Genomic DNA, 14,182 nt, shown 5'->3' with positions numbered 1-14,182 from the left:
TTAGACCTTGTGAAATCGCCTATATTTGGCAAAATGTCAAATTCATATTGTTTAACTTAATAATTCTTTGATTTAGATGCTGAGAAGATTATAAGAAACCAAGTATATACCTGCCCTGTGTCTTGATTGTGCTATGACCAATATTTATGTATTTAACCTTTTAGAATTGAAATGGAGCCAGGCATGGTGGCACACAATTTTAATCCTGGCACTTAGGAGGCAGTGGCAGGTACATCTATGTGAGTTTCAGGACAGCCTGGTCTACACATGAGTTCTAGGACAGCCAGAGTTATGTAGATATCTTTATATATAATATATTAAATATTATATGTAATATATATGTATATGTGTATGTATGCATGTATGTGTGTACATATATATATACATATATATACATATATATATGTATATATATATAAGAGATGGCTAAATGTTTAAGAGATGTTTAAGAGATGGCTAAATCATGTATTATTCTTACAAGGCCCTGAGTTCAATCCCCAGTATACACCTCTGGCAGCTCACTACTGCCTGTAGCTCCAACTCCAGGGGTTCTCACACACACACACACACACACACACACACACACACACACACACACCCGCCTCCATGAACACTGCACTCACAAGCACAAACCCACCACCCTGCGCACACACATAGTTAAAAGTTAATTTTTTTAACACAAAGAATTCACTTGACACTAGGGATCCAAGTGGAAGTGTCAGAGGAGGGCACAGAGAAGGAGAGGAAAGGTGTCCAGGACAGGGCAGTAATGCCCCCTGCTGTGATGGTATAAAAGGCCCTGGGAGCAGCAATGTGCCACAAACAGCAGAGCCAGTTCCTGGAAGGAACTGAGAAATAACTCCCAGGGTTTGGACTGAGGGGAGGGCAGGGAGGATGGTGTAAGTGAACCCAAGCCCCGATCCAGAGGTAGGCCTTACACTTAGTAATGCAGACCATGGAGGCCAGCTAGATGGCTCAGCAAACCGGGTCCAAACCCAGAATCCTGCTGCCTGCCTTCTGGCTCATCTACAATGGTGACAGAGAGAGGGGGTGAGAGATCAGTCAGTCACCCAGAGAACTCAGTGTGAGCCCCTCTGCTCAGCCATCTTTCCGGAACCTGGGATGACTGTGTGTCTCGTTATCCTTTGTTCTCTCCTGGAGGTACTTGAAATGTTCATTTGTCTTGTTATCAGGCTTGTACTCCTTAAGGGGCTCCTGGCAGGTGGGAGGTGGTTTAACTCCAAGGAATGAACAGTGTGACCATGCTAAGCCGATGTCAGCGCGCCATGCTGATTCCTTTCCACACAGAGAACAGGTGTTGGCACAGATATGGACATTCCCCATTGCTCCATCAGGACCCCAATCACTTTCTCTGGAAAGACATAAAAGGATGGTTAGTGGACAGCGGGGGACACTGGTTCCAAAAGGGCAGGGAGGGACGTCCAGATCCTGACGTAGAACAGCCTCTGGACAGCAGAGAGCAGACACTTTAGCAGATTGAAGATCTGAGAATAGTTAAGGGTCCCCATGAAATAGAGCAGACCCCCTCTCAGTCCAGGTGAGGTAGAGTCATCTGCCAGCCTGTTCAGAGGAGCTAAAGTTTCTTCTGAGTTCAATTCACCCATCTGCTGGTGGCCAGGTTCTGCCATTTTTATTAGAGTGTGCCTTCAGCTAGTGCTACCCCTCTGGAGAAGGCTCCCAAGTTCTCTAATCTGTCATCTGTGCCCTCAAGGTGGGTGCTAACATTATCTACATCTGGCAGAAGAGGAAACTGAGGCTTGGAAAGATGGTAGACATACTCAAGGTTGCTGGCCCAGAGTGTGAGCCCAGGCCTGCTGACTTCTGATCCCAACCCCTAACCATTGTCTTTCCTGCCACCTCAGGACTGAGGCTTCTGGCAAGCCCGGAGCCACACTCACTCCCCGCTGTCCTCGCTGCAGGTCCGGACGCTGGTGGCTGACTTCTCCATTGTATTCTCCATCCTGCTTTTCTGTGGAATCGATGCCTGTTTTGGCCTGCAGACCCCAAAGCTGCACGTGCCTAATGTCATTAAGGTTTGCCCCTTGCCCCTGCCCTGAGCTGTCACGTCCCTCTGCCTCTTACCTGCAAACTTCTCCTTCATACTCATCAAACTTCCTCTCTCAGCCAGGGACCCTGTGTACTCTGGCCCTTTGTGTGTTCTGCCCACCGGTGGTCATTTGAGCGGTGGGTGGGGGCATGTGCACCCTTCCTATGGCTCTGTGCCTTCAGAGTGGGAAAGGTTCTGGAGCCTTCTCTCCAGTCCAGCTGAAGCCTCCAGGTTCTATTAGAGGCTTTCTAATTCCCTGACCTACAAACTCAGCCAACTGAGAGGCCTTCGAGGTGACGCCTTAGAATGGTTGTCCCCAAAGTGTGATATGGTTCCGGGTGAGCATCCTCTTGGCCCTGTGCTGACAGCCTTAAGATGGAGAATGTGCCTGGGGGAAGCAGCCCCAGTGCCTGGGGGTCAGGAAGGAGGGAGCTTGAAAATGCAGATTCTCTGCCAGGCATGGTGGCACATGCCTTTGATCCTACTCAGCACTCTGGAGACAGATGTGGGCGAATCTTTGTGAGTTTGAGGCCATTATGGTTTACATAGTGAGTTCCAGGACAGACGGGACTGTGTGGTGAGACCCTGTCAGGAGAGGAGGAGGAGGAGGAGGAGAAAAGAAGAAGAAGAAGAAGAAGAAGAAGAAGAAGAAGAAGAAGAAGAAGAAGAAGAAGAAGAAGAAGAAGAAGAAGAAGAAAAGAAAAAAAGAAAAAGGGAGAGGGGAAACTAGTCTGGATATAATATATGAAAGAAGAATTTTAAAAAAGATTTTTAGGAGAAATTCTAAAGAAAGAAAAAAAAACCTTTTATCTTGGGAGAAAAAAAACATCACTACCAACAGAACAAACAACAAGACGAGATTCTAACACTGATTCTCAGTCCTATCCTAGACCTGTGGAATCTGAAGCACTGAGGTGGAGCCTTTAATGAGTTCTCCACATGATGCTAGGCATGCTTGAGGTTGAGGTCTATGATTCAAAAATTGCTCATTAGGGGCTGATGAGATGTCTCTATGGGTAAAGGTGCTTGCTGCCAAGGCTGACAACCTGAGTTCAATTCCTGGGATACACCTGGTAGAGGAGAGAATCTCTCCAGGTTGCTCTCTGATCACCACACGTGCACCAGGTTTCTCTGTATAGCACTGGCTGTCCTGGAACTCACTCTGCCTCTGCCTCTGCCTGGGATACACCTGGTAGAGGAGAGAATCTCTCCAGGTTGCTCTCTGATCACCACACGTGCACCAGGTTTCTCTGTATAGCACTGGCTGTCCTGGAACTCACTCTGCCTCTGCCTCTGCCTCTGCCTCTGCCTCTGCCTCTGCCTCTGCCTCTGCCTCTGCCTCTGCCTCTGCCTCTGCCTCTGCCTCTGCCTCTGCCTCTGCCTCTGCCTCTGCCTCTGCCTCTGCCTCTGCCTCTGCCTCTGCCTCTGCCTCTGCCTCTGCCTCTGCCTCTGCCTCTGCCTCTGCCTCTGCCTCTGCCTCTGCCTCTCTCTGCCTCTGCCTCTCTCTGCCTCTGCCTCTCTCTGCCTCTCTGCCTCTCTCTGCCTCTCTGCCTCTCTCTGCCTCTCTGCCTCTCTGCCTCTCTGCCTCTCTGCCTCTCTGCCTCTCTGCCTCTCTGCCTCTCTGCCTCTCTGCCTCTCTGCCTCTCTGCCTCTCTGCCTCTCTGCCTCTCTGCCTCTCTGCCTCTCTGCCTCTCTGCCTCTCTGCCTCTCTGCCTCTGCGCCTCTGCCTCTGCCTCTGCCTCTGCCTCTGCCTCTGCCTCTGCCTCCCGGGTGGTGGGGTCAAAGGCATGTGCCACTATACCTGGCTTCAGAATATATATGTTTAAAAGAAAAGAAAAGAAACAATGTACCCAGAAGTGGTTATTTGCTTATAGCTAACTCCAAGCCCTCTCAGATGTACCAACTCTCCACCAAAGTAAGGAATCTGAGTCTAGACCCTGCCTTTGAGGTAGTGTTAGTCTTAAAACAAAAGCCCTGGTTCCTGGAAGCCGGAGACAGCTGCCAGAGTAAAACCCATTGCTCTGAAATCAGGAACATCTGAGTTTGGATCTCCAGAGCCCACAGCAAAAGTCAGGCTTGGATGTGCATGCCTGCAAACCAGCATCAGAGGCAGAGACAGGCAGAGTCTGGGTGCTCAGTGACCAGCCTAACCAAATGGTGAGCTGTGTCAATCAGAGACAGTGAATCAAGGCAATGAGAGATGAGCCACAGAGAAAGAACCCTGATGTGCCTGCTGCTCTGGGTTTGCACGCACCACACACACACACACACACACACACACACACACACACACACACAGTTTTTCCTTTTAAATATCTACCTCTATCTCAGAGCTCCTTGGGCAGAGGCAGCACTGGGGTCATCCAGTGTTTTGTTCTGTCAGGTCTCATTTTGACCTTTTGTCTTACTGCAATGAGTGGTCTTGTCCACCCTCCTGGCTGCCCTCTGAGCATCACCTGTCTTTCCAGGGTGGTGCAGCTTATTCTGTTCTGTTTATTTCTCTAGCCCCATTGGATCTGTGCTCCTTCCTGGCCCCCTATGACTCTCTCTAAAATTGCGAGTACTTAGCATCTTTAAGGGAAAATACGGTAGTTGAGAAGTGTCTCCAGGAGGGGAAGGAGAGTGGTGGGGAGGTGGGAAGGCACAGGCAATAACTGGACAAGGAAAAGAGGAACAGGCCTCTCTGCTTGCTCTACTCAGCCCACAAGGCCCGACCGAGGCTGGTTCGTTGCCCCCTTTGGGAAGAACCCTTGGTGGGTGTACCCTGCCAGCATCCTGCCGGCCCTGCTGGTGACCATCCTGATCTTCATGGACCAGCAGATCACCGCAGTCATTGTCAACCGGAAGGAGAACAAGCTGAGGGTAAGGCTGAGCCACGAGCAGAGTTGGAGGGTTGAGGGGAGGGTGAAAGTTCTTCCTTCCACAGTCGGAGAAGTCCCCGTTTGGTGCCTTTAGGTGAGGGAGATGTGTTCGTGAACAAATCCTAGGTGGCTTGGTCTGAGAACCCGGTGCAAGCTCAGGCTGGGTCTTGAACCCCTCAAGTATCATTCTCTGGTGTGTGCCTCCTGGTAATGAAACTTGCACACCTCACACATGCTGCTGGGTTTAGGCCTAAAATCAGGAGGTTGAGGAATCTCCTCAGCCCCCTGCTCCCGGGAGCCCCCTCCCTGACTTTGGGTCTGAGAGATGCTGCCTTTCAGAGACTCAAGTCACTACTCCCTGCCCCACCGGGTCTGACCAGCCTGTGGCTGTGGCCACCGGGCCTGAGCTCTTCTCACCAGGTGAGCTCTTCTCACCTAACCCTAACCCAAATGTAGGGCCTTCCCAAGCCTCGGCGTCCCTTTTCTCCACCCCTGTCTGTGGCCCAGGCTCAGTTTTGTAGACAAGGTGTCAACTAAAGCCACCTTTGGGGACTGTGAGGCTCAAACACTTCCCAAGTCCTGAGTATCTGCCCCAGTGAGAGTCTCACCCCCTAGAATACACTCTGGTAGGCAGGGGGAGCTATGATCCACAAAATGGTTGCTTCTGGAAGGGTCAGACTCCCAGACTTTCTCCTGTCCCACTGTCCTGCAGAAGGCCGCTGGCTACCATCTGGACCTGTTCTGGGTAGGCGTCCTCATGGCTCTGTGCTCTTTCACCGGGCTCCCCTGGTATGTGGCTGCCACGGTCATCTCCATCGCCCACATCGACAGCCTCAAGATGGAGACGGAGACCAGTGCCCCGGGGGAACAACCCCAGTTCCTGGGGGTCAGGTAGGAGGGAGCGAGGTCTGGGTCACCTGAACAGGAGTGGACATCTTTTATGGAATGGAATTTTTTTCCCTCAGGGTAGTGGGGAAAGAAAGGCTTCCCTTACAACCACTGAAACCAAGCCATAGGAGGGATACTCAGAAGGAAGAGATGAAGATTCACTTCTCTCAGTTCTAACCGATATTTTTTGCTTAGTAGTCTCCAGTAGTAACACACACACACACACACACACACACACACACACACACACACACGAACAGCGCTTCTCAATCTTCCTAGTGCTGCAACCCTCTAATACAGTTCCTCATGTTGTGGTGACCTCCAACTGTGAAATTATTTCCTTGATACTTCATAATTGTAATTTTGCTACCGTTGTGATTCATAATGCAAATATTTGATATGCGATCCCTCAAAGAGGTAGACCCCCCCAAACCCCCCCCCCCCCGCTCTAGAGTCTCACCCACGGTAGGACCTCTTCTTGCCCTTTGTTTGACCCTCTGGAGGCCTCTCCATGGATTCACATCCCACTCAGTCGCCTTTGAGCCTTTCTGGACCCAACCAGGACTCCAACCCATAGCCCTAGCTTGTTCTTTCTCTTTCCCTCTTTGCCTCTCTGTTCCTGCCCCATGTCAGGCCCCAAGCTGGTTCATGCAGGAAAGCACATCCCCTGCCCATTTGGCACCAAAAGATCCTACTTGCTCCTCCTGCCCCTGCTGCCTCCTCTGCCAACAGACACCTTCCCAGGTCTTCATCCCCTGTGAGTCCCAGCGGTAGGAGCTCATCACCCAAGCAGGGCGCTAAGCACTTTACAACCATCCAATAGCAGTGCTGTTATCTCAACTGTACCCAGCTCAGGCTGATTGTGGCCTTGCCTATTATTGTCCACACACGAGTAGCAGAGCCAGGAGTCAGCCTAAGCCCACAGAGCTCAAGCCCCCGGCTGTTAGGCACTGTACAACCTCCCTGACACTCCTCACAATGCTCTGGGCTGATTGGGTGCTCCCTACCTTTCCTAACTAGGTCATCTGGGCCTTGGGCTGTGAGGCAGAGCCCAATTAAGGAACCTCCTAGGTCCATAGTATCGGGTGTAGTAAGCTTCAATCCAGTAGAAGAGCTGAACAAGTTGGGACTGGTCACTTGAGTGTCTTCCAGGTCACACCTGACTGTGTGCTCATCTCCACCAGGGAGCAGAGAGTTACTGGAGTCATGGTCTTCATCCTGACAGGCATCTCCGTCTTCCTGGCTCCTATCCTGAAGGTGAGGCTCTGCCCCATCGCTCCCAAAGTCCAGGGGCCACCAGCCTACAGGCTGTAAGAAAGGCGAGATAGGAACAGGCCAAGGTGGTGTCCGTCATTCATCGCTTCCTGTGATGTCCCCCGGTCTGTTATCAGTATTGCCATCACGTCTCTTCTGTCCCATCCTTTCCAGGGGCCACTGTCACCTTTCTGGAGTACATTCTTTTCCAGGGACTTCTGCAGTGTTCTGTCCTGCTTAGTCCAGGACCCTGAGAGCTGGCTAGACCACATTGCTGTGTTTAGGGCTCACTCCAGATCTTCTTGTTCTGCCCATTTTCTGAATGTAAACTTTGACCACGGGAATTCCCCAAGCTCTTCCGCAGGCACCGCTCCCACTCCTCTATGGTGTGTATCTTGGCACATGAGTGACTTTTCCCCAAAGCCTGAAACTCCTCTTGCTCCCTCCTAACAGCCAGAGAACACTGTAGCTGGGGTGCTCTCATGGCTGTGTCCTAATCAGTACCCACTAAGACATTGCTTCATGTATCTGTGACTGTGCATTCGTGTGGGTGTGTGGGTGTGTGTGGGTGTGTGTGAGGGGGTGTAGACCACTCACAGAATCTTGAGGTGCCAGACTCACCTGGAGTTTCGAGAGGCTGTAAGCCACCCACCAGGTTCTCCACAAGAGCAATACGTGGTCTTAACCTCTGAGCCATCCCAGTGGCTTCTCTACCATATGTTTTGAGACAGTGTCTCACTGAGCCTGGAGCTCACAAATTTGGCCAGGCTGGCCAGCAAGCTCAAGGGATCCTCTCACCTCCACTTTTACAGTGCTGGGACAGCAGCAATGTGCCTCTGTCCTGCCCTTTACACATGGCGCCTGGGGGTTCAACTCCAGACTTTGTTTGTGTTCTGTGCATCAAGCACTTTACTGGTGGAGTCATCTCTGCAGCCCGGGACTTTCCTTTCTTATTAAACTTAGTCCGATTTTGTAACCATTCCCTCTCCCACCTTTAAATCTCTTAAAACATCAGATTAAGAAAAGAGTGAACAGCCACTGATTTGCTCACTATGGCAAGTGTTTCTGACTTAAAAACAGATGCTGGGCACATCTGAGTCGTAGGTCCTTCAGAGGAAGGTCTCCACTGTGTAATGGATCAGATCACACACAGAGAAAGGTCTCCATTGTGTAATGGATCAGATCACACACAGATGGGCAGGTATTTTTCTTTCCTTTGAAAGTGGTTGTTTGTAGGACGACGGGATGGTTCAGCGAGTATTGAGTAATGGTACCTACCTGCTGCTGAGACTGCCAATCTCAGCTTGATCCCCCCCAGACCATAGGATGTCAGTAGAGAACCAACTCCTGAAGACTGTCCTCTGACCTTCCTGTGTGCTCAGTGACCTGCACGCATGAGCGTGTGCACAAATGTGCACACACACACACACAGAGTCAATCAATGTAAAAATAAATAGCAGCTGGAGAGATGCCTCCATGGTTAGGAACACTGGAACCTGGGTTTGGTTCCCAGCATTCTCATAGCAGCTTACAACCATTTGCAACTCCAGTTTCAGAGGCTCTGACGCCTCTGTGTGTGGAGGACAAAGCACAACTTACAGGAATCTGTTCTCTCTTGCCACCTTGCATGTCCCGGGTATTGAACTCCAGTTGTTAGGCTCAGTATCTAGAGACTCTACTTCCTGAGCGTCTCCTTGGCCCCAGAGTGTAATTTAAATGTGCACGGAGTATTCATTGTGAAAAGGTTTCTGGAAGAACCATCATGTGTCAGTCCTAATACTGTTTGTGTCAGTGTTTGTGTCAAAAACTTCGGTTCCTCCCTTCTTCACTTTGCAGACAGCAGCTCCCATCTCCCCTGGACAATGTCAGGCTTGAGTCCAGCTGTGGGGCGTGTTGAGCACTGCAGCCATTCCAACCAGCTCTTTTCTGTGTGTTGAATCGACCAGAGAACAGCTAGGAAGTTCTATCATAGCCTCCATCCTTGTGTTCCATTTACAAAGTGATCAGTTCTTTTATGGGCACATTTATTACACTCTGTGTGGAGTGGCCAGTCTTTCATGCTCTACTTTTGACATCCCACTTTGTGCTAACGTTGTCTGTGTTCTTAGTCTAAGGCAGCAGGCCTACAGCAGTATAAAAAAAAAAAAAAGATAGAAATAAGGGGTCGAGTGGCTCTCAGCAGCACAGTGCTTACCTAGCACGGACGAGGAACTGGGTCACATCCCCAATGGGGAGTCAAGATCGTAAACCACAGGATTTCTGATTTGAGCATCTCAAGGGGCCCACCTTCCTATAAATAAGGGCTTTGGGGGCTGGAGAGATGGCTCAGTGGTTCAGAGAGCTTGCTGCTCGGCCCAAGGACTTGAGTTTGGTTCCTAGCTTCCACACCAGGCATCTAATAACCATGACCCCTACCCCAGAAAATCTTACCTGCCTCTTCTGGCCTCTGAGGACCCCACACGTGCCTGGCACACACTGTCACACACACACACATAAAAATTAAAATTGTAAAGGTAAAAATGTAAAAAATGTAAAGGTAAGATTTCAAACGTTAGCCAGGCAGTTTTGGCGCACACCTTTAATCCCAGCACTTAGGAGGCAGAGGCAGGTAAATTTCTGAGTTCGAGGCCAGCCTGATCTGCAGAGTGAGTTCCAGGACAGCCAGGGCTACACAGAGAAACCCTGTCTCAAAAACAAAACAAAACAAAACAAAAATATCTCAAACGTATTAGTTAAATTCTTTCCAGTCAGTGCTGAACAACTACATCTCTCACAAGAGCTACAAACCTGGGGCGTGAGAAAGTTCTACCGCAGGAAGCAGAAGTGTGGGCTGGGGTGCTGCTGATAGGGGCCCCTGCAGAGCCACACAGTCCAACTGTGAGAAGGCAGTGAGGAATACAGCGCCCTGAGGGTGAGTATCAAGAACTTCCCAGAGCTTTGGGTGCTGTGTTTTCAAAATTCTAGGGCTGTAGCTCAGCTGGCGCACAAGCCAACCCTTGTTAGAGTGCTTACCCACTGAGCGTGCAACCGGCCCTGGTTTTCCATCCCCATTCCATCCCAAGCACTGTATAAACCAGGCAGTTTGATATCTAATTAGGGTGCATGCCTCTACTGTCTGTTTTCTTTATCTTGATTTTGTTTTGTTTTTCTGAGACAGGGCTTCTGACCTGGTCTCACTTTGTAGACCAGGCTGGCCTTGGACTCACAGAGATCTACCTGCCTCTGCCTTCCAAGAGCTGGGGGATTAAAGACATGCACCAACTCGCCTGGCCCTTAATTAGTATTTTAAATACTTATTTTATTTTTATTTACACCTATGTCTGTGTGAGTGTCTGTCTCCTTTGTTTGGGCACCGTCAGAAGCCAAAGGAGGGCATTGGATCACCCTGGAGCTGGAATTATAGGTAGTTGTGAGCCAGCCACTGAGTGCTGAGAGCAGGACTCAGGCCCTCTGGGAGAGAGCAAGCACTCAATCACTGAGCCTCTCCCCAGCACGGGACCCTTGTTCTTTTATTCTTTAGATAGATTTTCTCACCATGTAATCCTGGGTGGCCTGGAACTTGAGATGTACATCAGGATGGTGAATCAAACTATTCACAATCCTCCTGTCTCGGCCTCTCAAGTGCTGGGATTACAAAGATGAACCAAGCTGTTGGCATAGTGTTACATTTTATTTAAGGTTTTCGTTCAATCGCCCCTATACTTTAAGTGTAATTTGCACAGTGTTAACTTAGTGACTTTTTATGCTGTTTTATAAGGAGGACATTTTTCACAAGTCATATGTTAGCAGGAAGGTGCAAGGGCTGTCTAAATCCCTTCTTAACTTTTAGCCCAAATGCCTTAGGATCGAAGCTTGGGATCCAAGTCTTTTTTTTTTTTTAAGATTTATTTATTTATTTATTTATTTATTTATTTATTTTATACATGAGTACACTATAGCTGTCTTCAGACACACCAGAAGAGAGTGTCAGATCCCATTATAGATGGTTGTGAGCCACCATGTGGTGGCTGGGAATTGAACTCAGGACCTCTGGAAGAGCAGTCAGTGCTCTTAACCGCTGAGCCATCTCTCCAGCCTGGGATCCAAGTCTTAATGCTTAAAACGTTGAACAATCTAACTTAAAAGAGATCATTTGCTTGCTTGGGTGTCTTAACACTCTTTCTTTTAAAGATTTCTTTTACTTTTCAAAACTCTGTGTCCGTGTGTGGAGGTGCACACACGAATACAGGCACTCGTGGAGGCCAGAAGAGGGCATGAGACAGACCCCTTGCAGGTGACTGTGAGCCACTTGGTATGGACGCTGGTGCTCTCCATGGCTGAGCATCCCCGCCAGCCTGTTTCAAAATTCTTAAATGCACTTGCAGGTTAGGCAACCCATACAAATATCAGACTCTGTGCTTAGCAAGTGTTCTCCCATGACCACCCAAGAGCAAAGCAAGCCAGCCTTGGTTCAGCAGCAAGCACAGGCACAGATAAAGGGAAAAAAGGAAGAGAAATGCAGCCCAGTCAGGTGGTGGAAAGATGTTTGAAGATTCGGAATAATGGTTGTGGGGCAGAGTAAATGACATGGTTCCGTTGTTGAAAAAGCAGACTGTTGTTCTCATTTGCAGGAAGGTCGACCATTGAATCATCAGTGGTGAGCTGGGGGGTCTGTGTTCCTTAGTCTACACAACACTGCCTATAATGTGTGTCTTCTGTTACCTCTGCTCAGCTCACCAAGGGTCCCAGCCCCTTCCGTGGCTGTCAGCTGAGGCAGAGGTGGAAAGAATCTGGTGGGACTGAGTCGTGCTCAGTCTGAGTGGCTCTCCCTCTTGCTGGAGGGAGTAACTAACCCACCTCGTGTAGATTCTGAGTGGCTGGGAGAGCAGTTGCAGGCCAGTCTGGCCTCCTGACCTGGAGGCCTGTTGTCCCACCCTCATGCCCCCCACCCTGCATTGTCTGGCTTCAGATCTACTCTTGGACCCTCAGCTCCTTTAAAGACCAGCTCTCCAGAACCCTTTGTGGTTGGCTAACAACCCCATCCATCACCAGATAGCATGGACCAGTCCCAGCCCAAACCTCTCTTCTCATTTCAGTACATCCCCATGCCAGTGCTCTATGGAGTCTTCCTCTACATGGGCGTGGCCTCCCTGAATGGCATCCAGGTAAGGATGTATCCTCCCCAAGCTAATATGACCTAGAGCCAGAACTTCATGTCTAGTTGTGTGCTACCAGGACTCTAAATGTTTGCTGTCCCAACTCCATGAGAGAATAATGGTAACAATGCTACTTCCGTTGTGCCACCAAAATGACTACACTAAGTACTTTACAGGCATCATATAATCTATGTGATTGGGCCCATAGATTCCTGTTTTACATATGGAGAAGCTGAGGCTCAGAATTTGAAAGCCAGGTCAAGCTAACTCTTATGAGCCTTCCCTCCCTAATTCCCTAAAGCTACTCTATAAAAGAAAAGATTTTGTTTTGTTCTGCTTCACCGTGAGGCCAGGGCCCCAGGCAGTTTGTGCTGCTGTTAAGATGTTTTTTTTTTTTCCCTTAAATATGGACCATGTTCATGTTCCTTTTGTCACTCTCTGCAGGCTGTTTCCTACATCCAGTGCTCAGGGCCCCTTCTCTATGTTATACATGCCTAGATACCACTAGCCTATCACAATGCCCTATTAGAAGTCCCCTCTCCAAGATCCTACCAGGTCATCATGTCCCCTAGTGCAAGAGCTCAGTAGGTCTTTGGCCCTGGAGTTTAACCTCTTGGTTGAGTCCTATGCTATATTCTTGCCAGTTCTGGGAACGCTGTAAGCTTTTCCTCATGCCAGCCAAGCACCAGCCAGACCACGCTTTCCTGCGCCACGTGCCCCTTCGCCGCATCCACCTGTTCACCCTGGTGCAGATCCTCTGCCTGGCCCTGCTCTGGATCCTTAAGTCAACCATGGCTGCCATCATCTTCCCGGTCATGGTGAGGAGGGTGCGGTGGGCTTCTTGGCGCTTGGGAGAGTGGGCCTGGCAGTGCAGCGAGCAGAGAACAGCACCATAGAAACAGGACCCTGCAGAGAAGCCCAGATGCTGAGGTCAGGGCAAAAGTCAGCCAGCCTCCCATGATGGGCAGGTGGTATGGTGGAGGGGTGGAGCAGGATCAAAGAAGCCGAACAAAACAGAAAGGCAAAGCTCCCAGTGCTGAACTCCAAGCTGGTCTTGGAAATAGAAAAATGCATGCATTTGAGATGTTAAATGGATCATGAGGGAGCAGAGTCTGTGCTCAAAGATTCAAGAACTAGGGATGCTGCAATCTTCTGGGCTTGCTGGCTAGTTAGTCTTAGGGACATTGGAATGGCTGCAAAGAGCTGGTCACACACACATGGTCCCTGACCTCAGCCAACTGGGGAGAAAACACAAGCTCACCGTTACCTTTGAGCTCCCACGGAGTCTCAGCCTTTCCGCCCTTCTTCCCACCCCAGATCCTGGGCCTTATCATTGTTCGAAGGCTCCTGGACTTGGTTTTCTCCCAGCATGACCTGGCCTGGATTGACAATATCCTCCCAGAGAAGGACAAAAAGGAGACAGACAAGAAGAAGAAGAGAAGGAAAGAGGTCCATGAGACGGCAGAGGAGGAGGTGGCGATGGTGAGCAGTCTAGGCAGAGGGCAGAGACTGAGAGACTCGGTTCTGCCAGGATGAGGGGTGGCTCTGTGGGTGGTCTTGGGTGCTGAGACCCCATGTGTTTCTGGAAATGTCCTCAGGGTGGTCAGAGTTAGTGAGCTGGCTTGCCTAGAAGCAGACAATGGCTACTACTGTGGGGTCTCAGGACCATTTTCAAGTCCTTCTGTGGGTTCTCAGGACCATTTTCAAGTCACTGGGGCAGAAGAGGCTTCAACATAGAAGGTAGTTGTAAGGAGAATTGCCTGAGAAAGGAGCATGTCTAGGGAGAGAGTCCAGTGGGAACTCACATCAGGCCTGGAGGCCAGGGGTGTCACCCTGGTAACAGCTTAGCTTGGGCCTACCTACATGGGATCAGGGATAGAAGTGGGAGAAAGGAGACTTCACTAAAGGTACAGTGACCACGTGGTTGCCCCGCCTACTTTTCCCCTCTCCCATGCTTCTTTCATCCTGGCCCTAAA

General features: G+C 49.9%; 1 protein-coding gene across 1 annotated transcript in view; it reads left to right on the top strand.

The window, feature by feature from the left end:
• The window catches only part of Slc4a5 (solute carrier family 4 member 5), a 78,008-nt gene that overhangs the window by 56,320 nt on the left and 7,506 nt on the right, over window positions 1-14,182 (top strand). Inside the window, 7 exon segments of the mRNA XM_085840509.1 lie at window positions 1,941-2,054; window positions 4,769-4,930; window positions 5,642-5,820; window positions 7,002-7,074; window positions 12,147-12,215; window positions 12,851-13,024; window positions 13,524-13,679. Of these exon segments, the coding sequence (XP_085696635.1) occupies window positions 1,941-2,054; window positions 4,769-4,930; window positions 5,642-5,820; window positions 7,002-7,074; window positions 12,147-12,215; window positions 12,851-13,024; window positions 13,524-13,679 (927 nt within the window).

Source organism: Mus caroli, unplaced genomic scaffold (genome assembly GCF_978045245.1).
Source record: "Mus caroli unplaced genomic scaffold, Mus_caroli_1 scaffold_7, whole genome shotgun sequence".
NCBI lineage: Eukaryota > Metazoa > Chordata > Mammalia > Rodentia > Muridae > Mus > Mus caroli.
The sequence above is the reverse complement of the archived record's forward strand: the minus strand, read 5'-3'. Positions and strand labels throughout refer to the sequence as shown.